The 25,891-nt window shown below is 46.5% G+C and overlaps 2 protein-coding genes across 2 annotated transcripts; both read right to left on the bottom strand.

Moving 5' to 3' along the window:
* Positions 1-4,551: 4,551 nt before the first annotated feature.
* On the bottom strand, positions 4,552-6,584 carry SLC25A5 (solute carrier family 25 member 5). The gene is made up of 4 exons (XM_058032579.1): positions 6,397-6,584; positions 5,798-6,284; positions 5,542-5,682; positions 4,552-4,947 (listed from the first exon to the last, which is right to left on the bottom strand). The coding sequence occupies exons 1-4, from the start codon at positions 6,505-6,507 to the stop codon at positions 4,790-4,792; spliced, it is 897 nt and encodes a 298-aa protein (XP_057888562.1). The 5' UTR covers positions 6,508-6,584; the 3' UTR covers positions 4,552-4,789.
* A 1,045-nt stretch (positions 6,585-7,629) lies between these two features.
* Positions 7,630-24,394, bottom strand: SLC25A43 (solute carrier family 25 member 43). Its single transcript, XM_058032577.1, has 5 exons — positions 24,123-24,394; positions 21,436-21,677; positions 20,361-20,533; positions 10,801-10,935; positions 7,630-9,749 (listed from the first exon to the last, which is right to left on the bottom strand). Exons 1-5 carry the CDS (start codon positions 24,392-24,394, stop codon positions 9,546-9,548), a joined length of 1,026 nt encoding a protein of 341 aa, XP_057888560.1. The 3' UTR covers positions 7,630-9,545.
* Positions 24,395-25,891: the final 1,497 nt, after the last annotated feature.

Raw genomic sequence — 25,891 nt, 5'->3', positions numbered from 1 at the left:
GTTTTGAACCATGTGAGAGGTGCTGGGATGCTGATGCTGAGTTTCCAGTTGTCCAAGGATGAAGTGTGGTCTTGCTTCAAGTAACACCAGAACAACAAGCTGGCTTGGGGATGGTGGCATTTATTGTCAGGGTTAAGGCTGGGAGGGACAAAAGCTGCTCAGCACAAATTGTCCAAAGTAGCTGTTACCAACTGCCATCAACTCCCTCAGCTGCCTCCTGGAGCCTTGTGACAGCACAGGCTTCTGGAAGGCCAGTCCATGTTCAATCAGTGTTTGTCATTCTTGTCATTGGAAATCTGCCAAGTTTGGCTCAGGACTTGTGCATGGACCCAGTCAGAAATGGGAGTACCTTGCATCTTCTGAGGTGCTTTTGATACACTCTAGTTATGCAGGCCATGGCTGAGACAGCTCCAACACAAAGAATCTGATCCAATACATTATTATGTATTTCTTACTTCAACTGGACCTAGTTCACAACAGTGTAAATCAAGTTGGGTTTTTCATTTCTAGATCTAAATGAATTAAAATATATTAGCTGACTGTAGCAACAGGAAGCAGGGTTACCAAGTTCCAACAATTGATGAAATGTCCTGTTAAAATAGATAAAATCAGCTGTCCTGCAGTTTCCCATACCTTGGTAGCAAATGGCAATCTGTAGCAGAGTTCAGATCAAAGAAAAGTCAGATTTCATGTTACAGTCAGACATGTAAAAGTTAACATTTGTTTTTATAAGTCTGTAGATACAGGTAAGTGATAGATTTGTTTAACTGAGCACCATATTGTATGTAAGAACGTGTCTAGATTCAGAGGTATCACAAAATGTGAAATAAAAGTGAAGGAGGGAGTCTGTTCTAAAAGTAATGGCACACATGGACAGACTTACCTTACAGTATTTCATGACTTACTTCAGATCAGTTTCCAAGCACCTTCACAAAACCCTGGTCTGATTTACGGTGTCAGGAGAGCTCTGGATGTAACAATGCTGCCTGGCTCCCCATAACCTGTACAAAACCTCCACACAATTTGTAAACACTCCAGAGAAGTGGTAACACTGAATCCAACCTCCCTGTTCATCACAGCTGTGCCTGGGGAGCAGCATTGGAGTGAGGAGAAGTTTTAGCCTCAACCCTTACAGCTCTCCTTGTGCTCCATGTTTGTGCCATTTCACTCAGTGCAGGTGGCTTGCCTGACTCCCTGGGCTGTTGCATTGATAAATGCACACTGATAAACACACACAATGTGTATGACAAAGTGATCAGCTTGGGAGCAGCACTAACTGATCAGCCTGAATCTCAGTCTCAGCTTTTGCTGGTGCTATCCTAAAGAGGCCACGGGGCTTTGCCACATCCAGGCATTTTAAAAGTATAAAATTATGGGCTTGTTTAAAAGGCTCCAGGGCTGGGCTCCAACGATGGAATGGAAGCCTTGTAACTCCCTGCTGAGGGATCCTTATGACCCTGGCTGGCCACAGCACCCTGGGGTTTTGGGTAGATTTCAAAGCACAAGTGGCCAATCTCTCTTTTGTTGTCAGCCAGAAAAACTCCATCCCCATGCCAGCAGCCAGTGCTGTAACTCCTGTCAATCCCTGCAGGATCAGAAAGCAACAACCAGCAAAGCACTGGAGGGATGACACCTCCCAGAACCTCCCTGGGGCTGCCAGTCTTGCTTTGCTGTGGGGTCTTGGCAGGTCCCGAGGACTCCTTGTTCCCAAACCACCCCCAGCAGCTGGGTTTGGCTGCAGGGTGTGCAGGGCTGGGGCTGTGTCCTGGCAGGCATGTGAGCACAGCTCTGTCCCTACAGCCAGGCCCCCGTGCAGTGCTTTGGGCAGCTGATGGGGCCACCCTGCATGGCTGGGCAGTGGCAGGAACAATCCCACTGGGAACGGCTGATTTTACCCTGCAGGACAAAGCCTCTTGCCCTGCCAGCCATGCAGGCAGCACATGAAGGATGCTGGGGCAAGGGTGACAAGGGTGACAATGACACAGAGGCAGGGGCACTCCTGGCACCATCCAAAGCCCAGAGACACAGCCTGGAGTGACCCAATGACTGCTGAAGGGGACAGTGGAGTGGGTGAGCTGGCACTCTGGTCTTTTACAAATTAAGTCCTCAGGGTGGGATGTTCTTCACTGCAAGACTCAGCACACAGGCAGGCACAGCCCAGCTGGGGCAGGCTGGTGCACCCTGAGCCATCCCAGCCATCCCACACCAGTCAGCAGCTGCCCCAGGCACTGACAAGTGTGTCACACGATCCCCTGCACAGCCCTGCTGCGTCAACACCTCCTAAGCCTGGATTTATGGCTGCTGGGCCAGGGCTGAGGCAGAGGCAGCACTACAGGCATTCACCATCCCTGTTCACCTGCAAAGGAGCTGCTGCACCAGGCTGGACACAGCTCCTGTGCAGGAAATCACACGGTGTGGGATTGTTCAGCCCTTCCCACAGGAGAATCACATTTAAAAGGAAAATCCACCCCATCCTTGTCATTCTTGGGGCAGCACAGCCCAGCGGACAAAATGCAGTGTTGGAGGGACTGTACTCAGCTTGCTGCCTTGCCACTGGTGGGCCTCAGTCCTTTTCTCATGCCTCAGTTTCCCCACAAGAACAAAGCCCTTAATCCCTGTACAGTGTGCTCCTGTGGCAGGCAACAGCAGCAGCTGAACCCCCAGCCTGGTCCCCAGACAAAGCTGCTCCCCCCAGGAGGGGCAGTTCAAAGCCCAGAAGGCCTACCAGGCTGTAGTACCCAACAGTGGAGTGCAGGAAAACCCCTTGTGGGCTCTGCCCTGCATCTCCCACCTGCCAGAGCTAAAAAAGCTGTGAAACACATTCTTGTTTCCTGAATCCCCAAAGCACTCAATAGGGCAGGTAGCTAAAACCCATTTCACTCAGTGCCAGCCCTGCACCCCAAGTCCAGTGCACAATCTGTAGGTCTTAGGGATGGCCCAGCTCAGCTCCTCTGCAGCCTGGAACAAGAGCCCAGCTCAGTGCCTCAGTCACCCACCACTGTGTGCAGGAAGAAATGATGCACCTACCTTACTGTGCCAATGGCCTGGCCATGCAACCCCTGTGCAGGAAAGGACAGGAAAGGATACCCCATGCTCAGCATTTCAGAACAGCCCTTGAAATCCAGGAGAGCTTAGCAGCAGAAGGCTGAGAGCCCTTACTTAACAAGCTGGCACTTGTACAACAGGAGAGGGCTCCCTGTAAAGCTGCCCTGTGGCACAGTCCCCTGCCAAGCTGCTGCCTGTGCCCAGCACTGCCCACTGCTGTGGCATTGCTCACATCTCACCTGTACAGCCTGTTTCATTTCCACAGCAGGCACTGGGGGATCTCATTCTGCAGCAACAGGGGCAGTTGAAACCATCAGCAAGGACAGTGGCTCAGCTGGGAGGCACAGGACTGGCTCCCATCAGGAAGGCCCCTGTCCTCTCACAGGGACCCTGGCAAGCCAAGCCCACCAGCAGCAGGAAGGTGCTGTGCTCTCATGCCTGGCTGCCCTGCTCAGATTCCAGCAATAAAACCAACTCTTGCTCTTTGCAACACAAGGTCTTGTTTAGCTGCCTTGGGCAGTGGCTGAGATTGGTTTCAGTGATTGAAATCAACTGCTTTGAGCAGGCCTGGGCAGCCACAAAGGACCAAAGGCACGGGGGAAGTGAGGAGACTCACTGATCTGAAGGGCAGAAGACCAGGAGAGCATCCTCTGACCACTCCAGATCCCCAGGCAGAAACCAGGCAGCTTTGCTGGAGTGACCCACAGACCTGCAGTGATATCTGGGTAAAGGCCACACCACACACCTTTCCCCAACTTGCAGTTTCCCCCCAAACTGTTCCAGCAGCATAAAGGAATTTTCCCCTTCCCCTGGAAATTTGAACCTGAAGTTCCAGGGGTAGGGAATGAGCCTGGGAATGCACCTCCCTGCCTAGCAAGCACAGCTGGTACAGAAGCTGTCTCTGCTCAGCTGCTGCACCCCCACAGCACAGCACAGCACTCTGGGAGAGCAAGGCTAGCCAGGGAAGCTGCAGAACAGCAGCAATTACCTGCCCTTGTGTCCTCTGCATGCCCAGCTAGGGAGCTCAGTTTCTAAGGCAGAGAACATGCCAAGCTCTGCTCCTCCAGGAGCAGGAAACACCCCCTGAGACATTCTTCCACCTCCCAGACATTCAGTGCCATAGGGAGTGCTGTGCTTTACAGACAGTTTAGGCACTTGGCACCATCAAAATCAGGTTTCATGAGCTCCAAGGAGCAGACAGGCCAGAGGCAGGACTGTGGCACACACTCAGTCCATCAGCTCTGGTTAGTGGAGGCTCAGGGAGGTCAGCTGGGTGAGCCCTTCAGAGCTGCCAGTCCCATTCCAGCCTACACCACTGGCTTCCCCTGGGGAGGAAACACTACCCAGCTCCCCTGGCAGCCTGCACTGTGTTTACCTGCCAGCACTTAGCAGGTACCAAGGCTTGCAGGATGAAGGTGGCTCATCTTCCTCCTTCTCTACAACTGCTGAGCCTCCCAACCCCCTCATACTTCAGCTGCTGTAAGAACAAACAGGAGATGAGAAAAATTGGTTTCAGATTTTTATTTCTCTGCACTTTTTAAGCAGGAGTGACTGAAATAGAAACCATCATGAGTCCCATCAGGGGGAATAGTTTGATAAAGACAGGGCAAGCAGTCACCCCTGCCCCTTGCCAACCTGTACAAACATTAGCTGCCACTGTTTAGTAACTAGATGGTTTTCAAACAAGTCCATGAACAGTCATAGACTACATAGAACAACATGCCAGTTCACAACAGGAAACAACTTATGTATACTTCTTGATTTCATCATACAGGACTAAGACAAAAGCACCACCCATTCCTCGGAGTACGTTTGACCATGCACCTTTGAAAAAGGCCTTGGAGCCCTCATCCCGGGCAATCTTCCGCCAGCAGTCAACAGTGCCAGAGTACATTATGTCAGCTGCAGGAGACAGACAGCTTCAGGAACTGGGTGCCCACCATCCCCAACATCCAAGTCAGAAACAACCTCATCTATCTACTGGCTTTAGAACCTCAAGTGCATCCCATCTCTTGGCTGACTTTCTGCAATACTAGCACATCAGAGAATGAGACTGCCCAGGAGAGATGGTGCTGCTGCTGCGTTGTCTCTGGGAGACACTGCAAGGACCAGTTCAAGCAGAAGACAGCAACTCCTTGCTTTGACAGCAACACTCCAAACCCAAAAGCTATTGCACAGTTGGCCAGGCTGTGCCTGCTATGGAGGCTGTCTTTTCTTGTCCCAGAGACACTGGCTTGCAACACCCAAGGGCAAGTTCAGCTGTTCCTACCTACTGACATATACCTGACTTGTGCATGCCACCTTACAGGTGTGCTGCACGACCCATTTGTGCCCCTTCCTGTCACCTGCTTCTGCAGCCCCTCCTACACCCCTTACAAGAGATGTGGATATCTACACAGGCTGATGAAAGCAAAGCTATCTGCCTTCCTCTCAGCTCCACCACCAGCTATGGACTCAGGGATGCCCAGTAACTCTTACACAGAAGGAGAAACTCACCTCCTTTCCGGCCAGACTGCATCATCATGCGACGACGAACCGTGTCAAAAGGATAGGAGACCAAACCGGCCACAGCAGTGACGGTCTGAGCAATCATCCAGCTGATAACAATGTGGGTGTTCTTTGGGTCTGGAAGCATGCCTGCAGGAGAGAGGCTTTGATGAGAACGGCAGGTAAGCCACCAGCACTACCGAAATGCACTTCAGGCCTGCCGCAGCCCAGCATCTCCGTTTTTGTGCCGTTTGGGTCAACCTACCCTTGGCGGTGTCGTAGATACCGAAGTAGGCGGCTCTGTAGATGATGATACCCTGGACAGAGACACTGAAGCCCTGGTACAGGCCCCGAAGGCCATCTGAGCGGAAGACTTTGACCAGGCAGTCACCGAGCCCACTGAACTCCCGGTCGGCCCCGGCTTTACCCACATCCGCTGCCAGGCGGGTTCGGGCAAAGTCAAGGGGGTACACGAAGCACAGGGAGGTGGCGCCGGCGGCACCCCCGGATGCCAGGTTACCGGCGAAGTACCGCCAGAACTGGGTTCGCTTGTCCACGCCGCCCAGGAAGATCTCCTTGTACTTATCCTTGAAAGCGAAGTTGAGGGCCTGGGTGGGGAAGTACCGGATCACATTGGCCAGGTTGCCGCGCCAAAAGGAGAGGATGCCCTGCTCCCGCGGGATGCGCACCACGCAGTCGATGATGCCCTTGTACTGCTTGTCGGCGGCGATCTGCTTGCTGGCGTGCTGCACCTGCAGGGGCCGAGACGCCGCCGTCAGCGCCGCTCCCCGCGAGCCCCCGGCCCACCGCCGCCCCCCCTCTCCTTGCGGCGACCTCGGCACGGCCCCGGCCGCCGGCGCTCACCTGCAGCAGCAGCTTGACCCTCTCGATGGGGGCGACGGCGGTCTTGGAGATGGCGGCCGCCACCCCGCCGGCGAGGAAATCCTTGGCGAAGGACACGGCCGCATCGGTCATGGCGGGAGCGGCGCGAGCGGGAGGCGATGCCGGGCGAAGGAGGCGGGAGGCGGCGCTGAGGGGGCGCCGCAATGGCCGTTAATATAGGGGCTGGGCGCGAGCGTGGGCGGGGCGCGCGTCCCGCTCGCCCATTGGCTGCGCCGGGGGGCGTGGCCGCCGCAGGGGGACGGGGCTGCCGTTGGAACTGGTGAGGGGCACATGGCCGCGGTGAGGGGAGCGGGAGCGCAGCGCGGGGAGCCCGGCATGGGGCACACCGGGACGGGACATCCCGGGACGGAGCACACCGGGACGGAACAGCCCGGGAGGGGACATCCCGGGATGGAGCACACCGGCACGGGAAATCCCGGGATGGAGCACTCCTGGACAGGACATCCCGGGATGGAGGATCCCGGGATAAAGCACGCCGGGACGCGGCATCACGGCATGGAGGATCTCACCAGCACCGCGCGCAGGACACGGATGCGGCCCCGGCCCGGTCACACCGCCTGTCCCTATCTGTACCCCGGGCACAGCACATGGCGGTGACGGGGCCATCCCAATGCCAGGCGAGAGCAGCCGGGCTCAGCACAGCTGGAGCGGGGCGGGCTCTGGGGCTGCCTCATGCACGGCCACGCTGAGGCCCCGTCTCTGTCCCCGCAGCCGAGAGCCCGCTGCCAGCCCTCGGGATGCTGCCACCCGCACACAGCGTGACAGTGACCGAGCTCCCTGTGCAGCCCCAGCGTCGAGCTCAGCTGAGATGCTCGGCACAGCCCGGCGGTACCACCCGCCCCCAGCACACAGCGGCAGCCAAACCTCACTCGAGCACAACTTCACCTGTCCGAGAGTTTAGCCCTGCTATTGACCCGTTCTTCATGGTCATACACCATTGCACATGCTAGTGTTCCACTGATGAAGGTGACAGTGACATGTTAAATATTTTAGTGCTGCCTTTTGGGGATTTATCACGTGTATTTGTGATTACAAAGGACAGGCTTGGTTGATAAAAGGTTAGTTAGTGCCTGATAGGAGTGCACAACAACACAAAGGTGGTAGCAGCACATCAGAAACAAGTTAGAGATAACTTTTTGACTCACTTGACTCTTACAAGGTTTGAAGAGTTGATGAGACATTCACATATACCCATTCAATATTTAAAATCTATTTAGAAATACAGTGTTAGTAAAAAACATACAGGTATGCTTGGACAAGGCAAGAGATCCTTTCCTCCCCAACATGCTTACAATTCCATCTCCACATCCATACAAGTCCAGTAAGTCTCAGTATTATTACCTGTACTGTGCCCATGGGAAAAGTGAGGCACAGGGAAATAAACATGATCACTAGGCAGGTTGATTAGAACCAAAAGCACTTACAGCCTTAGTGTGATGCATGAACCACCAGATCTGCTCTCTACCATCCTAATGTTTTGCTTTCTATGCCTGCATTTCTTCAATGAGAAAAAAATCAGTATGAGCCACCACTGCAGCAGAACAGACAAAGCCCATTAAGAGAGACACTGCAAGACTTCAGCTGTAAGATACATCAACAATCAGTTCTAGGTGCAAGTCAGGCCTTGCAGTTATCCCAAATCTTTCTGCAAGTTTCTCTCCATAGTTACAGACTGTTCCTACATGGATTTGCCAATACCTCATCCTGCTGTGACACGTTCTAACCAAGCACTTTCTGAGATTTATTTATTTTCACCCATCAGGGATTACAAACAGTGCAAAAACACAGCAGAGGAGCTGTGTAAAGCAGCAAAGGCTGTGCTGAGTCCAGGCTCAGTGTGCACACACCTTTGGAGCTGCTGTGACTCCCATGCTGCCAGGGGCACAGCCAGCTTCCCACATGGACATGGGGTTTGGGTTTTCTCTCAGAAGGCACTGGGATGGGGCTGCTCCATAGCTGAACTTCTACACAGGAACTGGAGCAACACCATGGCTCCTCAGGTATCACATTAACATCAAGGATGATCTTTTGTTGTTCAAAAGCTCCCAAGAGGCCCATCTGTGGCAGTGGCACTGGCAGTACCCTGGTGCTCTTGCAGAGGTTCCTACCACAGGACCTGTGTGCAGCCCCTGGAGCACAGGGTTCAGGGGATCAGTCACAGCTGGTGTGCATGGTGCTATTCTCTGTGCAAGTTCAGGGCAGTATAGCAGGCTTACATCCGTGCACTGGAACTCAAAAGTGGTTTAATAAAAAAATAGAGCTTTAAAAGTAGATAAACAACATGACAGAGTTTGTGGCTCTGAAATATCTAACACATTTAAGAACTGCATTTTCCAGAAAATATTTCAGTTAGAGGACTTCAGGAAATTATTTTTCAAAGTGTGAAGTGATTCACATACATGCAGTAACAATGCAGTAACAAAGGGAGGAATATTTTTGAGTATGCACTTGAGTTTGCAAGATTGTCATTCCAGTGTATTACAATCCATTTTGCATATTACAGTTCTGTCTTAGCAAAAGCACAGCTGCAGCAGCAAACATTCATCTTTATGCTGGAGACTCAGACAAAAATATTATTCTCAAGTGCATCTCAAAAACTAAGGAGTGGATTTGGGAGTGTGACTGAACTAATTCTGACTCTCTAGAATGCCATGTCCACACAGTATCACTAAGAAACATGGAGATTTCAGTAGAAATTCTTGCATGTTGCATGTATTTTATTCTGTTTTGTTATTTTTGGCTGACTTGGTATCTCAGATTGTTTTAAGAAAATCCATTTTCTCAATGCTTTTGGAGACAATTTATATTCCCATCTCTATTCTCTTGCATTTCTGCACCTGGTTTAATCTCAAATGGCTATTCAGTTTTAAAAAGCACCTAAAACAATGCCATTTCAAGTTCAGTAGTACAGAGTTTTCAAACTAGTTGCATCTTTCCTCTTCAGTATGTGCTCGCCAGACATATTCTTTAAATCCATTCAGCAAATACAATACAGATTTATTTTTTTCTGTCCCAGGTGTCTCACTGAAGTCCACTGAAATGTCAGTACCTGTAGCTCAGCACGTCTTTCTTGCAAAGGTGTTCCTGTATCTGCAGTGGACACTCTGATGTCAGTTTTCAAGTGCTGATTTCCTCGGCTCAAAATTTTCCCTTCGGAGGAGCTTTAATTCTCTCAGTTCTTGTGGGTGTAAGCTCTGGTCAACACCAGGTGTTAGCTTGTAGTTTAAAGGAGATTGAATATAACCATTTCTGTAGAGACAAACCCGCTTGCAGAATTCAAAGGTGCTAAACATAACACCGAAGTATGGCACAATCTGAGAAAAAAGCAATATAAGAAAAAAAATTAGACTCACTAGCAGCATCCATAGCTTAGATGTTTTAAAAAAAGGGAACTTCTAGTACTTCAGATCTGATCCAATAATAGACCTTGTCCTCATTTATATAAAATCAGTCTCATCTCAAGCTATGCTGGCAGCTGCAATGTGCTAAAAGTAGGAGTTTATTGTTGTTACATAACTAATTGTAGCAATATTGTGAGGAAGAAGGTCTATGCTACCCAAGAGATTACCAGAACTTGTCAAACACCCAAGTACATCCTAAACAATCTCAGCAAATCCTGGCAGGAAATGTGGAATTTATTCCACATACACTGGAGTGACTCCACAATTTTCTTCTTTTGCCCCATGCAGAACCAGCAGCTCCAGGGCCACTGGCTTTGTATCAGCCAAGGTAAGGCAGTCACAGGCAGGCCATCACAATCAATCCTACTGTCACTCAATTAGCACTCATTAGCTGACCTGTAGTACTCTGTGTAGGTAATCCTCATCACAGCACTGTAAAACGCATTTATGTAAATTAAATTACCTTCTGTTTAAGCTACCATGCTTTATTTCATGCTTTCAACTCAGCAAAGGCTGCAGTAACTGATACACATGCATTAAACAGCTGGCTGAAAGCACTGCTTTGGACTTTTGGCCAAGTGGCTTACACAAGCACACTTTTTTTACAGCTCACTACAACATGTCAATGACTGGAGCTCAGGTCAGAGGGAGAATTTGTTTAGCTGCTCTAAGTGGATTGCTTGCAATCCCCCATCCACTGCACACCTTGTGTGCTAGGAGCACTCCCTTCTTCTGAGACATTGAAATGAACTTTCAAGTGGTGACACCTAGAAGCCAAGCTTGGATTTGGGGAAATACAACCAAACCAAGTTCCAAGGCTGGTTTATAACCTGTCTTGTCACTCATTCTGTCATCTGTAAGCTACTGAGTACAAAGGTATGTCATAACCTTTCTAGCCCCAACTGCCCAAAATGTCTTGATTCCCTCATGATAGTATTTGACTGGGATGAAAGCAAAACCTCACCTTGAGCAGACTGGGTGTGAGTCCTCTCCAAAGTCCAAGCACACCTTTGTGCTTCACGGTCTGCCGGAAGCAGTCAGCCATGCCAGTGAAATGGACATCAACTCCTCCATAGTGGGGAAGCCAAGGGCTCTGGGCCTGTCAAGAGACACCAGAGGGGTTTAGAACAAGCAGAGAAAACCAAAGTAATTCATTATTTTCTCCATCCTGCTATATAAGGAAGAGTCAATGCCAGCTTTCAAAAGACAGATCTGGATTCCTCCCAAAAGTATCTAATTTGCATTAAAATATAAATCAAAAAGGGAAAGAACTCACTCTGTGATAGGTATGAGAGTGAACAGTACTTTCACACAGTGCCTCCTTTTGTACCATGTCACTACTGGAAATAAATCCCACCCTTTTGAGGACAAACCATCTGAACCAGAGCCATGTATCCCATTGGCCCCATGCCAGCTGCTCAGGTCCAGGTAGAGACATTTCCCACTCCTGGAACACCATGAGAGGGAAGGTTGGAGCCACACTGCCTTCCTGTAACTCTGATCCAACCAGCTGAGCTGTCTCTGGCTGCTGAGGCTGCTCTGCACTGTGACAAGCAGGAGCTACAGGCTGAGGAGCAGCAGCCCAGCAGAGAGGGAAGGATGGAGATTTCATCCAGGCTGTTTGGGCCCTCCAGGGGCTGCAGGTGAGCAGCTGGTGCCCCTGCTCCCACATCCATGTGCTCAGCTGATAAGGACTAGCTAAAGTTACCTGGGCTGAATCCTGCTGGCTGGCAGCTGAACTTCCAACTGCAGTACAGTGTCTGTTCACATGGAACAAGTGTAGTTGGTCATTTTTAACAGCTAAATCCTTTCTTCATTAATCTCCTACTGCGTTAGCACAGACAGGATAACCTGACCTTGAATAATCCCTTCTTCATCCATCTGTGCACATGCAGCCATGGATTTATTTTGCATTGACAAATCAGGGTTTCAATCAAGCACATGGCAAGTGACACTGAAGTGTCAGAGGCCCCAGGACACAGACTGATGCCTTGCAAACTGATCATCCTAAGGTAGAAGTTTGATAAAAATAGGGCTTGTACAGTTAATTGATGGATGGATATGGGTATCATGACCCCCACAATGATCTGAAACACCACATAGTGCAGTGATTTTTCACTCCTTCTCTAGACTAGCCTGTAGCTCCTCAGAGCTGCTAAGCCTATGACAAGCCTCATCAACTGACAAATGGTGGTGAGATTTTCTAGGTGCCTTAGCTATAGCATTTCAAGTACTTGGCAACTGTGATGCTGGAAAGGCAAACAGATCAAAACTCACACTCTACACACATAACAGAAATTGTTAATCAAATAGTTATGGTCAAATCTACTGTAAAAATTTAAAGGCTGAAAAAAACCCCCTGATAATCCCCCCACAAAGGGCATGTCTTATTTGTCTAAAAAAACCACAGATCATAATTTTTTTCTCTTTTTTTTCTGCCTGATTGAAATGCATGTGAAATACCTCTTATGGCAGGTAACAGGAAAAACCTTCTGCACAAAGACTTTAATATCTGTACTGCAGAAGATGCTGAGTGCTCCAACTGAGACTCCAGGAACCAGTTCCATAAGAATGGTGATATTAGCACCAGCAATGCTTAGAAGAAAACTGAAATGATTAAAGTATCCCTAAAAATGCAACAGCAGTCATAGGAGAATTGGATTCAAAACCCTGTTCTGCTTTCTGGACTGTCAGGTTCCACAAGTTTTTTTTGGTTTTTTTTGTAAATGAAGTTATGAGCAGCCAAGCAGTAAAGAAAGACAGGTTTCTGAAATGTTTCAAGAACACAAGAATGCTATTAACATGTGATTCTCTTCCTTTTTCAGTCCCTTTGTGGTAGGCAGGGCATGGCCTGCCAGAATTTAACTGTGTGAGTTTGACTTAATTCCCTTCATTACTGCAAAGGCACAGATCAAAGGTTTGATTACAGGACTCCTGCCTGCAACACCAAAAGAAGTGACAAGCACAGTGCAGGTTTCAGTAACAGTAAACACCTCCAGAAGGCAGTTTAAAAGGAACAGGTAGGTCAAGCCTCTAGATTTCCAGTCTGCCCATAGACACTGACCTTTTAAGAGATTTACTGAAATTATTTATAGTACCATTCCCCATAGACAGAGTTGTTTCTAATATTTCAGTCTGTGGAGTAAAGTATGTGCTGCCAGCCTTTCTGCTTTACAGGAGCTGTATGCTTCTAGGACCCTACACACAGTAATTAAATAAAAATTGTTCACAGAGTCTCAGAATCACCTACTGCAAGAGGAAAACTAAAAACTGTGTTGTAGTTAAAATTTCAGTATTTTGGAACATAGCTAAATGAAGTTAAAATGCATGAATAAAAGAATAATGCTGCAAATGTGTTTCATTTGGCACTGTTGTTCATGAAAAAGAGTAGCTGTGGGTTTTGGTGGTTCATCTAAGCATGTCTGCCACACTGCAACCCTCACAGCCACCCTATGGCACCAGAGCCAGAAAATGGAAGGAACAAAACAGACCAAACTGGTTTTTCTATCTCTTTTGCAGAAATCTAGCATGACATACAAATCAAACAGCTAATCTCATCCCCAAAAGGTCAGGTGTGTGACAGAGAATTTAATGCACCTCAAAGCAGCTGGAATTCCTTGCTTTTGACACCCCTTGACACTAAGGTTTTCATACAGCAGCCTATTCTATTTTGAAGACTTCATTCCTCCCAGCTGCAGCTGTCTCACACTGCAGAGAGCTGGGACACAGCTCCCTGTGCTGGTAACAGGGAGCCAAGGTGTTACTCACAGTAGTAGCAGGGCTAAGTTGCTTCTCTTTTTACCTCTGATGGACAGTGGGCTCTCTAAATGATTAAATCACATCAAATGCAGAATTGCCTCCACCTGATCTCTCTCACAAACACAATATTTTTATATCCAGAGCCCACCAAGTTGATTCTGTCATTGCAACACATCCACAGAGGCAGCACTGTTCTACTGCTACACTCTAAACCCAAGAGAGACATGTACAAAAAATGCCAACTACCTGCATGCAATATTCTTTTAAAAGGAACAAAGTATTTAAATAAGGGTGCAGTGTCATGACTGCAGGTGAATTGTCAGAAGTAATTGTTACCTGAAGACTCTTCAGACACCATCTCTCCCATTGTCTGCATTAAAAGGTGACTTCCAGAACAATACAATCCCATTCTGGGAACTGATCTCACAGATCTTTTCAATGACCTCCCTCAGCCCCTCTCCTGTGCAGATAAAAACTTTTCACTTGCTTTTTGGGACATTTTGGTTTGCAATTATTTGTAGTCACGTGTATCAGAGACTATGAATTAATGTATTTAATTCATGTATTCCCTGTTCATAAAGTTTGTTGGAATATATTTACCTTTACATATATTACTTTACATATATTACTATACATATATATATATATATATATATATATATATATATATATATCTCTTTACATATTTTACTTTACATATATTTGCTATTTACTTTTGAGTAGGCATTACTTTTGGCACAGAGTATGGAAGATAACTAACAGTGAATAGCTGTCATCAGTGGTGTGCTACCCTGATGGTGGATAGAGTAAAACTGCTTGGTATTTACATATTTTCAGCAGATTCAGGTGTCCTACATTTCTGATTGCTTAAAAAAAAAGTACAGAAAGACACTTTACACACAGCTCAAGAGTTCACACTCTTAATCTGGAAGCTAAAAAAAGAAATCTTTGCAGTCTGGGTTAATAAGGGCACATGCAACAGGCAAGTGCAGCTGTAGTTCAAAGGAAACTGAAGGTCAAGGATTCAAGTTAATACCACTCCAGTCCACAGAAATTTCACTCAAGTGAAGACTGGATGCTTGAAATGTAGTGGATTTCATTCCACTACAATGAAAAAAAAAAAGTGTAAATATGTGTTAATATTTCAGGGGAAAAGGCATCCTCTTGGGCTTAATCAAACCTTCCTCCTAAAGGTCAGCCTTACTCAGCAGTCATTCCCTGTCAGTGCTTTAGTAATGCTGACTTACCCCTGCTTAAAGTCCACCCAAAGGTATTCAGGCACAGAGGAAGGTAAACCATGGCAAGCTATCAGGAAATCAGAGCAGCAGAGCACAGCTGACCTCCAGTGTCCTGCACTCCAGGAACACCTTGTCCCTTCCTCTGTAACCTGAACTGGGAACAAAGCATGCCTTTCTGGGAAGAATGGCACCCAGTCAGCAAAACAGCTTCATGCCTGGCCAAAAGCTTGACTCTTTGCTTTAACTATATATCACTAGGCCTGTTGTACCCTGAGGCTCCACAGTTTGTTGCAGAATTCCTCCTTTGCTGCTGAGCCTGCTTCCTCTGCTTTAACACCTGCTGTGTGAAGAAGTCTTTATACAGAATATATAAGTCTTGTTCCTCAAGGCAGTGCAAACCCCTTGCATGAGCAGCTTCCAAATGCCTCATGATGGTTCAGCTCAAGCCCTACAAATGGGTGCATCATTTTCATGCACATTAACACTGATTTATTTAATGGTGCAAACCCCTAGGCAGACTGGCTTGGTCCCACACTTCACAATGGCAATGCTAGCTCCTGCATCTCCTGCTGCCTATCTAGGAGCTGAGGAGAAAACTATTATTTTTTAAATAATAGTTTAATAAAATAAAAAATTAAAAATTTTTAACAGGACTGGGGCTTTTCATAGGTCATACTTTCATTTGCCTTATGTGGATGAGGTAAGGATTTACACAAAATCAAAATAAATCACCTATAAAAGAATCACAGAATGAACTAGGTTGGAAAAGACCTTTTGAGATCATCAAGTCCAACCTATGATCAAACACCTCCTCATCATCCCATGGGACAAAGTGCCAAGTCCAGTCTTTTTTTAAACATATCCAGGGACAGTGACTCCACCACTTCCCTGGGCAGATGACTCCATTGCCCAATCACTCTTTCAGTGAAGAATTTTTTCCTGACATCTAGCCTAAATTTCCTGTGGCAGGGGGGAAAGTTTAACTCAGTCTTAAGATTGTGTCCTGTCATTGTCAGTTGTTACCTGTGAGAAGTGACGGATCTCCATCTGACTACAACCACTTTCAGGGAGTTGTAGAGACTGACAAGGTCACCTCAGAGTCTCTTTTTTCCAGGCTGAGCACCCCCAGCTCCCTCAGTTGTTCCTAATAGCTGTACCTCCAGAGACATTATTGCATTAAGGTTCTGTCTGTAATAGCTGTGTGTGAGCAGCAGCAAACCCAGCCTGTGTCAGGTCCTGTCTGCTGGGTGAGCTTATGGAGTTTCAAAAGGTGGGCTGAGTTAACCCATCTGATCTGCTCCAAGCAGATTAAGGAGCTCTCACTCACACCACACTGATGACAAAGCTGAGGCACTGTAAGGGGCTGGCAGACATGATCAGCTGGCACTATCAAACCTGTTTGGGGGCATGGTGGCCACTTGAGTGTCTGGGGAGACCATTTGGAGAGAATTGCATTCTGCCATCCCTCAGACTTCCTGCACTTCAAACAGGTGCAATGTGTTCTGCTTTTCTTCAGCAGGCCACTGTGCTGCAGTGCAAAGCTAATCTACCTCAAGGTATTACACAATTATCAGACCACAGCTTCTTGCATGAACAGGTTTAGTCAAGGCAGATCTCACAGTTAAAGCAGCCCAGTCCTGCTTCCAATTCTTGATCTACAATTTCTTCCTCTTATCCAGTTTTCCTACTAACACTGTTCAGTGTTCCAACTTGACAGACAGTCAGTCCTCATGGTTTTCTCCTGTGGAAGTCTGGGGATCCAAGAAAAATACTTCTGAGATTCAGATTCATAAAAGCTGATCTAGGCTGTTCCAGAAGGCAAAGTCTACATTATGCCCCATAACCTTTTTCAGGCATTGTCTCAACCATTTGCCAGACCAAATACTTCCCTAAGCAGCAGAGCAGCATTCTGCAAAAACTTCAGAAAGTGATATAAAATATCTTTGTAACAACACCAATGAAACAAAAAAAAAAAAAAAAAAAAAATTGCAGGTAGTTCAAAGTATTCAGATATAGTAAAAAAGGAAAGAAGGGATTTTGTAGAAACATTACTGGTGCTTCCTTAGACCCAGACTCATTCAAAATAAAATTTCCCTGCTAAAGGCAGAAAAAAAAAACCTTCAAAAACTGAAAAAGAAAAAAGTGTTCTTGTATGCAAGTCTGCAGGGTAAAAAGGGCAGTACTTGAATATGGCTTAGAAACTGATTGTGAGGTAAGGAAAGAAAGCCAAGAATAATAGTCAGAATGATATAAAGATCAGTAAGATTTTGTTCAGAAACTGAAACACCATAAAACTAAGTCAGGAAAACACTTACTATAGAACACAACCCTCTCTTTCATTAATCCCCTCCTACAGATGCACAACAAAAGCCACATTTCCATGCTGAAACATGCATACAGTACCTCTGAATTCTCTAACATGCCAATCAGGAGCAAAGTGAAAAAGGGAAGACAAAGGAATAAAATTAGGATAAGCACAATACAGAGGACTCAAATATTCAGTAAGACTCACTCATATTAATTAAAATTTCTTTTAAGAAAAACATTCAAGTATATATAGCAAACACAGCATATTTTTTTTAAAAAATAAACTTGATAACAGCAAAGGTGGAAGAAGCCATGGTTACAGAACAGATCTGACATCATAAAGCATCACCAAAACACAATTCTTCCTCAGAAGAGCTGAGGAAGCAGGAGCTGGCAGTCAGCTCCTACTCCCACAGCTGCCAGTGACAGAAGCAGCCAACGTCAGAAGTGTAGGATTCAGATATGTAAAGTAAGAAAGGAGGAATCAAAATTATTACAATGGAGATCAAAACTAGCACCTTATCCTTATGAATTCTCCCATAGCAGAATTCATTTCCTGGTCTATGCAAACAATTCAAACATTGTCCAGATCAGGAGGTGAATGGAGCTAACTCTTCTAAGATTGCCTAGCACATCAGGTAAAGATCTGAATGGTTTGACCTGGTCTCCTGCTTGTACTCTACCCCAGAATCAATGGAGACAACCTTCTGTCCTAGTTTCTCAGTTTTTGAAGCTCCTGAGATTGTCTTACAACTCCCTGGCTCCCCATCACCAGCAGCTTCACTGGAAAAATCTTCTTTAGCAACATAGTCCCTCCATTTGTCAGAATGGTAGAACAAAAGAGAGGGAAAACGAATCTGATAGTGACTTCCACAATGTGCTGGGTTCCTCTTCATACACCATAAACCCAGCATTCACTGCTTCAACAAAAGCCCAGCACTTTTCCATGTGCACTGCAGAGCAAACACAAGGCTCAGAGGTAGCTGAAGGCTTTGGCAGCCCCCTCTTCCTATCAGCCAGAAAGCTGAATCACTAAATAGAGGCTGCTCAGAATAAGATGTCTGAGAAAAACTGATCAAGACAATCTGCTCCCCCATTTTCTACAGAACTCTGAAATGCCTTGATGTTTTTCCTTTTCTTTATTCTCTCCTTTTTAGGAGAAAATAAAAGGTCCATCCCTTTTCATGATACTTTTCCTGGTGCTGCACTAGGCATTTCTCTCTTCTGACCAGCACCCTGCAAACTGCACAGACCAGCAAGCACAAAGCAGAGCTGATCTCTGCAAAGCTGGTGCTAATTGGAAAACCCAAACTTCTTGGATAACCTTGCAGGAGCTCCAGTGCACTCTTGGTAACAATGTGGGTTGCAATTTCTAACAATAGATCTCTTTTCTGGAGAACTCTACATGAATTAAGTAATTTCCAGTTCCCAACAAATTACAGGATTTCACACCAAGGGAGCTTGCTCTTTTGAAAAATCTTTGCCTTCTCCCATGCCTTCAGAATAAATCACTGAACGGGAGGTGTTTCTCCAAGCTCAGAAAATCACTATTCAGAGTTGCAATGTACTTATGAGGAAGAACCCTCTCTGTTGATGAGCGTTTTGTTTTCACACAAAGTATTTTTAACCTCTCCAAGTCCTACATATTTAGGCAATAAATCCAGTTCCCGTACTGCTGGAAGTGCCGAGCAGATGATGAAGCTCCCCTCAGTGGAAGAGCACGGCCTGGTGGCAGGAAAATGAAACGCGGGCCTGTCCCACTTCTTCACATGCCTGTCACGACACAGCCCGACACAACACACCAGCTACAGCCAAAACCTACTTTTGAACTGATTACAAAAGCTGTTGCATCGACAGAAAATATTAAAAGGGAAACAGCACAGTAAATGCCTTTATTTTCTTTTATTCTTCAGGGCAACAATATTGCTGTGAGCCTAAGGATATAAAGTAAAAGAAGGCTTGTAAGGAGTATTTGTTTTTCTTAGATCCACTGGTATAGCTGGAAAAAACAAGCAAGTTTTCATGCTCAGAATCTTTCTGAAATATTTTATAATATACCCGATGAATTTGCTCAGTTTAAACCTAGACTTCTGGACACATCAGCCATGAGCTGGTCTCATAAAAGCCCTTTACTCCTCCTGCTGAGGCTCTCTGCTACAAGATGGAGAGAAGGCAGTGAAGGTTTCTGTGACAGCATCTGCACCCTGAAAAGGGGAACTCGGGCAGCAGGAGAGGGAAATGCAGAGTTTCACTGACCTTTTGCTACCTTGTGACTTGCCAGCCAGGCTACCACATGATGAAGGGGGCAAGCACCTACATAAGGCTGCCACAGTTAGTGACTGTTTTTCTAATAAGATCACAAAAGCTTCCCATAAATCTGCATTCCCAGGAATTAGGCTGAAAACCCAAACTTTTATGCCCCTGCCAGAGAATGACCATATGATGAAAGCTATTCACCGTCTCTCTGCTGGTGAAGTTCTAATGAAAAGTCAACATCAGTAACTGAATTATGTCAGTGAGATGGAAGCTGTGGGATAATGGTTGTTTTGTGGGGTTTGAGTCTTTCTTAGATCACTATTGTTAAAGTTCAGAAGAAAAGATCAGGAAGATATAGTAACTGTTGTTTTGCTGATGCTCCAGGAAAACAGCAGCACCTGCAGCTGGTAAGTCACTTGTTAACCAGAAGAGCCAGAAATAAGAACAAGGATAATGATTCTTCAGACTTTATACTGAGCAAGTTTGTTTTGTGGTGAGGCATAAATGGCAGACACACATGCTCTGAAAATCACATGGACCTCATTCATCCTGCCTACCACCAAGGGGACTGAATTTCTCCAGCTGGCAAACTTTCACCTTGTATTTCACTGAAGGTTTGCCAATTCTGAATTTTGAGAATTTGATGGAAATGCTATGAAAAAGGAAAGAAATAAAGCTACAGAGATGGAGTCTGAGAGCATACACATATCCCATGATAATACTTGAACTCCCATTAAAGGTATAACAACCCATTTGTAGCAATGATTTCCAGAGCTCAAAAACAAAACAACAAATAAATAAAAACCCATTAATGAGCAGAAAACCCAACAAAACCCAAACCAAAGTCTCTGTAGCCTACTGGTAAGGGAAATAAAGTGGCACCCATGATCACCTGGCTAATCTTGTCCCAAGCTCTTGCACCAAGCACCTACAACAAAGAACTGGTAACATGAATGTTCTGTACCTGCATCTTCCTCTTGACAGTTTCAAAGGGGAAAGACAGTGTCTGTGCCACAGCAGCTGCCACACAGCCATTTACAAAGTTCTGAAGAGGAGTGAAACGAACTATGGGTTCTTGCCAGATTGTGTCCAGATTGATGTAAACAAAGAATGAGCCTGCAGAAAATGGAACAGCACCTAGAAAGCAAACCAGACAGGATTATATCAACACACTGTACACAAAGAGAGGAGAGCTGCCCATCACATAACTAGAGAGATGGGAGGAGCTGCTGCCAGTTTACAGCTCACATTCCACAAACCCAATCCAGATTTTGATGAACTTTACTCTTTAGTCCCTGGTTTACCACCAAACACCCATATTGTACCATCTCATGACAGGTCAGGTGTTTCTCCAGGTCCTCTCCTGTGACAAGCTCTTTCCCAGTCCAACCCACCCCTAGCATTTACACAGGTAAACAGAGCTATGTCTTCAGTCAGGCTGATGAGGGATACTTCTCACCTCTTTTGCTTGTTTCATGCTCTCATCAGTTTTATAGTGGGATTATACATTTATTATTATTGTTATTACACATTTTATATAATGTCATATTGTGAAAACATGAACTCAGTTAAATGGCATTTTAAAGGCTATGCAGAGTAAATAGATAATTAAACATTAATTTCAAGTAAAGAGAGAATACAATTAATCTTCATCATTCACACCTACTATACACTACAGCTCACACTGGTTTCACTGAACAGCTCAGGAGACACACTCGACAGGAATTAGAAGCATTGTGTGTGTGTGTATAAAAGTGTTTTAAGAGTTTAATGGTGAAAATTGTGCATCCAAACACAATGAGATAATCTATAAAAGAAGGAAAAGAGTATTTTGCTGAACACTTAACCATACATAAAATGGTACACACTTGGTCCTAATTTGAAGTAATAAAGCTGCTGCAAAGGTTATCAGTGTTGCAGTGCCTTGCAAATCTCCACTTCTTCTAAAAGAAAACATTCCTATTTGCTCTTGAAATCAAGTGAGCAAGTGAACACACTGCACAGCTGCAGTGAGGTATTTCACCCCAGTGCTGTTTTACCCAATATTGCTGGTGAGACACCCCGGTAGAGCGCACGGAGCCCCTCCTGGTGATAGATCTGGTAGAAGGCGTGCAGAATCCCTTGGTAGGACGGCTCCAGGCGGTTCTGCACGATGAGCCGCGTTTTCACCACGTCGCTGGGGTACGTCACGGTGGTGGCCACCATCCCAGCCAGGCTGCCTGCCATGATGGCTCTCCAGTGGGAAATGTGGCCCAGCTCATCCATGAAAAGGGTAACAAGTCTAAAGCAAACACACAAAGGAAGTACTGTTAATGACACTATGAAGAAACACATGAAAAATTAAGGCAGATGATTCTTGATGCAAATGTTCTTCTGTCCACAAGCCACTACAGCAGCAGGAACTGAAATTTTGGCATGTGATTCATCCAAGATCTTATTACATGTAACACCACACAAGCATCCACCTACAGGCTGAAAATCTTTCATTTGTATTTCCACATACAGGATGAAAATTACCATGATTCAAAACACATCTGCAAGAAATTATCTGATCATCAGTTAAAGACATTGGTCCAACCTTTCAGTTAAGGTTATCATGTAAGAGGAAATACATAGATAATGACATCACAGGCCTTCTGAGAGCGACTGAACCTTCTTCTGTTACTTATCTTGGGACAGGGAGGTTCCCAGGGACACACCTCTAGAGAAGACCTATGTCCAGGCACTATTATGCTCAGGAGTTTAAGTCTCAATTTGAAAATTTGAAATTGAAGCACAGTTTTAAAAGCTACGTACAAGTCATACATTTGTGGTGCATTGAAGGACTTTTCTATGACAGGAAACTCCTACATCAGGGAGTAATGTCCTGGAGGCAGCAAGAAGCAAGTAAAAACACTTCAGAGTTTTAGCTGAGATAAAGAAATGTTTTATTCTATTTTGGTAGCATTAACTGAAACATCTAAACAGCACATCTACATTTAACCTGCATGGTGTAAAACAAAATAATGTACGGATATTTACAAGTCACTGCTCGCTCAGTCAATGTTTTTTCATTTGAATGTGCATTTCCTACTGCATGACAAATCCCTGCATCTACTTGTCTTGAGCCCTGGGAGTGCCTGGGGCAGAAAGCCCAGGCAAGCAGAAGCAAAAGGGCACAAACCTTTCTTCCTGTGTATCTTACGCAGTTCCTAAACCCACACAGCCTAATTTTCCTGTGTGTGGACAAATGCTTGGGGAAGGTGGTGGGGTGTCTCCAGGCACATTTTATACATGTATTTTATCACATACCTGATAACATTTACAACTGCCATGGAAAGACAAGAGTGTATGCAGAGTAATTGCTGAGGGAGCTGGCTGTGCTCACTCCTGCTCCTCCTGGGACTGTTTACCTAAGCTGCCCTCTAACATTTATCTTTCTGTGTTTCTTGCCTTTATGTACAACATTATCCCAGTAGAAAAGACTTTCCCAAACCCCCAAATAGCGTGTCAAGGACTAAGCACAGGCACCTTGTATTTAATTTCCTGATAGCCTACTTCCACCCTTAATTCAGAACACCCTGTACAAACTAGACACAAACTTTAGCCTTGCAAAAGGAATACACTGTTTCAAGCTGAACAATGAAGTTATTTTGCTCAAAATCAACTGCTGTATGTTCGTGCAACACTCTGCCTCTTCTGTGACCTTAAAATTACATTTAAATTATCTTGCTCTTAGTTTGACCACAAAGAGGTCACAAAAAGATTTGTGCATCTATTATGGCACAAAAAAGCTGCCCAGTTTCAGGGTCACTTCATTTGTGGTCTCCTGAAGGGCTTAGGCAGTCATGGGTAGATGACTTGCTGGGACAGATGAGTGACAAACCCAGCAAGTTGGCAGCACCAGCTGGGCTGTGCTGCTGCCCAGAACAGAACAACTCAGCACCCAGCTGGGTGCAAATGTCATGTGCTACCATGAACAGCTGACTGCAATAAAAAAAAAAAAAAATTAAAAAAAAAAAGAAGCCCAGCCCCCAGAGTGGCAAAACATTCTGGTGTGTGCAAACAGTCAGGCACTCCCTGCAAAGGTTGAGAGATACTGGCAGCGGAAGGGAATCCTAGGAAACAGCACAGCTGGCAGAGCTCCATCAGCACTGCTCCATGTTCATCTGCTGCAGTCCTATCAGCACTCAGTTTAATATCTGTGCATTATCAAAAACAAGGTCTTAAAACAAACAATGCCATATATCAACGTCAAAACTCATCAAATTTGCTTAACAACTCCTGCGTGATAGGGTAAAAATATCTGACTTGCGATTTTGTTATTTTCTTTGATACAGACAACATAAATACTTGAGAGTGTATAAATTAATTAAACAAATTGGCTACAAAGGACAGATGTGACAGCCACGCCTGCAGGTTGCACTGTAACTTCATTTCTAAATGAACCGGAGCAAAAGAATTTTAAGAGACCATCAACCCTTCCTCATGTGAAGAATACCTATGATTATAGAGGCAATTGCTGGCATATCACCAGGCCCTAACAATCGCTAGGCGTTGAACAAATTAGGTAAATAAAATTCCAAGCGATCTTTGGGCAGAAGGGGCGCACACCCGGCAGAGACACACATCAGACTAAACCCGGCACTCTCCATCCCTCCCTCCCGCGCTGTTCCGAAGGCCGGCGGGGAGCGCAGGTCCCGGATCCCCCCGGAGCCCCGGAGCCCCGCGCGGGCCGGTCGCTTACCGGCGGGAGGCGGCGAGCTGCAGGGCGCTGTAGGGGCAGAGGCGCAGGCAGGCCGTCAGGTTCCCCTTCCAGAGGGCCCGCACGCCCTCGGTGCGGCACAGGCTGCGCCCGGCGTCGCGCAGCCCCCGCCGGCAGTGCCAGGTGCCCACCTGCGCCAGCACCGTCAGCAGCTCCAGCGGCGCCGTCAGGCTGAGGCTGAGCGCGCCCGCCAGCCCGGCGCAGCCCAGGCGCTGCAGGGCGGTGAGGCGGCCGTCCCGGCGCAGGGTGGCCATGGCCCCGCCGGAGCGGAGCCGAGCGGAGCGCACGGAGCGGCCCGGCCCGGCCCGGCGCGGCCCCAGCGGCCACAGCCACAGCGGGGCGGCGCCGCCCGCCTCCGCCGCCGGGGGGCGCTGTGGCGCGGGGCTCCGCGCGGCCCCGTGCGCGCTGCGGAGGCGGAGGGAAAACCCGGAGCGGAACGGAACGGCCGGAGCGGAGCGGCGCTGGCCGCGGGTGAGCCCGGACGGTGCCCCTGGCCCTGCTCGCACCTGAATTCAGGGATTATTACATTATTGACATTTATGTCACTGGAAAAAAGCGCCCTCTCAACAGTGACCCAGCTGCACTCAGGACACACCCCTTTCTCCTTACAATTATTGTTTCCACAGGGAGCGAATGCTTACATTTCTCTTTACAATTAAATGTGTTTCCAAGGGAGCGAATGAGGCAACGGCACGACTACACAAAAACACCGAGTTCTCCTCCTGGAGCACTCTGTGTTGATGCTGGAACTGAGTGACTGAGTGATCACCATTAATAAGATTTACGAGGTCAATTAGTTCAGGTTTTCTTGACGTGTTGCCTGAGGAAAAAAAAAGGTACAGGGAGGGGAGAGATGAAAGTGGAAAGGAGAAACAAGCTGAGACCAGAATCTGTGAGGGGAGGAGATAACAGCCGGGAGGGAGGTAGTAGCAGAGATTTGCTCCGAAACAGGATGTTCTGTTTCTTGTAACAAAAACCCCCAAACAAACAAACCAAATCGACCAAAAAAAAAAAAAAAAAAAAAAAATCCCCCCCCCCCCCCAAAAAAAAACCGCCGCAAACCAACAAAAACAACCAACTGAAAAATTCCAGTCAAGCTGAAAGCAATGTTCAGTATCTTCTTACAGTGCAGCCAACAGAACAGTGTCAGATGACTCAGTCTGCATTCTCTGGCAAGAATGCTCTGCTGCTGATCCAATGGACTATTCCTAGATCAATAAAAGAGCTAAAAGACAGCTCTCTAGAATTGCATCTCTTTCCAGGAACTCAGCTACTTATGGTGTTGTATTTTCTTGGTGAGAAGAAAGCATTTAACCATTAAGGAGGAGAAAATCAACAATAAATGGGTATAACTTGCTATACATGATTAGTGCTTGGAAACAGAAGATTTCAAACATTACTTCAAGACTTCATAGAAAAGGGTGATATTTCTTCCAGGGTTTTTCTTTTGTTGCTCATCTGCACAAGACAAACCTCAACTTAAGATTCTTACTGAGCACTGGTATTTTTCATACAGTCTTCCCATTTCCATTACTCACTTTGGGGCAAGTTTTTCCATACTTGTTCTGGCTGCTAAAATGAATCACCAGTCGACCTCAGCCTCCTGCAGCAATCCTTGGAGAAGGAGGTGGTTGGTGTGAGTCTGTTGGGTTTTTTTCTCCTTAGTAAAGGGACCTGCCAAAATAAAACCAGTCATATACTAAAAAATTGGGTATGTTCAAGGTCAGGTTGGATAGATCCTGGCTGCTGTG

The sequence above is a fragment of the Melospiza georgiana genome, chromosome 12 (genome assembly GCF_028018845.1).
Source record: "Melospiza georgiana isolate bMelGeo1 chromosome 12, bMelGeo1.pri, whole genome shotgun sequence".
NCBI lineage: Eukaryota > Metazoa > Chordata > Aves > Passeriformes > Passerellidae > Melospiza > Melospiza georgiana.
Note: the sequence above shows the minus strand (reverse complement) of the source record. Positions and strands in the feature narration are given on the sequence as shown.

What these genes read in the sequence shown, in the direction of transcription:
- SLC25A5 (XM_058032579.1), bottom strand. Translation starts at nt 6,507, where the DNA reads ATGACCGATGCGGCCGTGTCCTTCGCCAAGGATTTCCTCGCCGGCGGG. An exon ending in GGGTCAAGCTGCTGCTGCAG is followed by an intron (nt 6,285 to 6,396) that starts GTGAGCGCCGGC and finishes CGGCCCCTGCAG; the next exon opens with GTGCAGCACGCCAGCAAGCA. An exon ending in GCAGTCTGGCCGGAAAGGAG is followed by an intron (nt 4,948 to 5,541) that starts GTGAGTTTCTCC and finishes TGTCTCCTGCAG; the next exon opens with CTGACATAATGTACTCTGGC.
- SLC25A43 (XM_058032577.1), bottom strand. Translation starts at nt 24,394, where the DNA reads ATGGCCACCCTGCGCCGGGACGGCCGCCTCACCGCCCTGCAGCGCCTG. An exon ending in TGTCTCACCAGCAATATTGG is followed by an intron (nt 20,534 to 21,435) that starts GTAAAACAGCAC and finishes TTTGCTTTCTAG; the next exon opens with GTGCTGTTCCATTTTCTGCA. An exon ending in TCACACCCAGTCTGCTCAAG is followed by an intron (nt 9,750 to 10,800) that starts GTGAGGTTTTGC and finishes CTTTTTTCTCAG; the next exon opens with ATTGTGCCATACTTCGGTGT.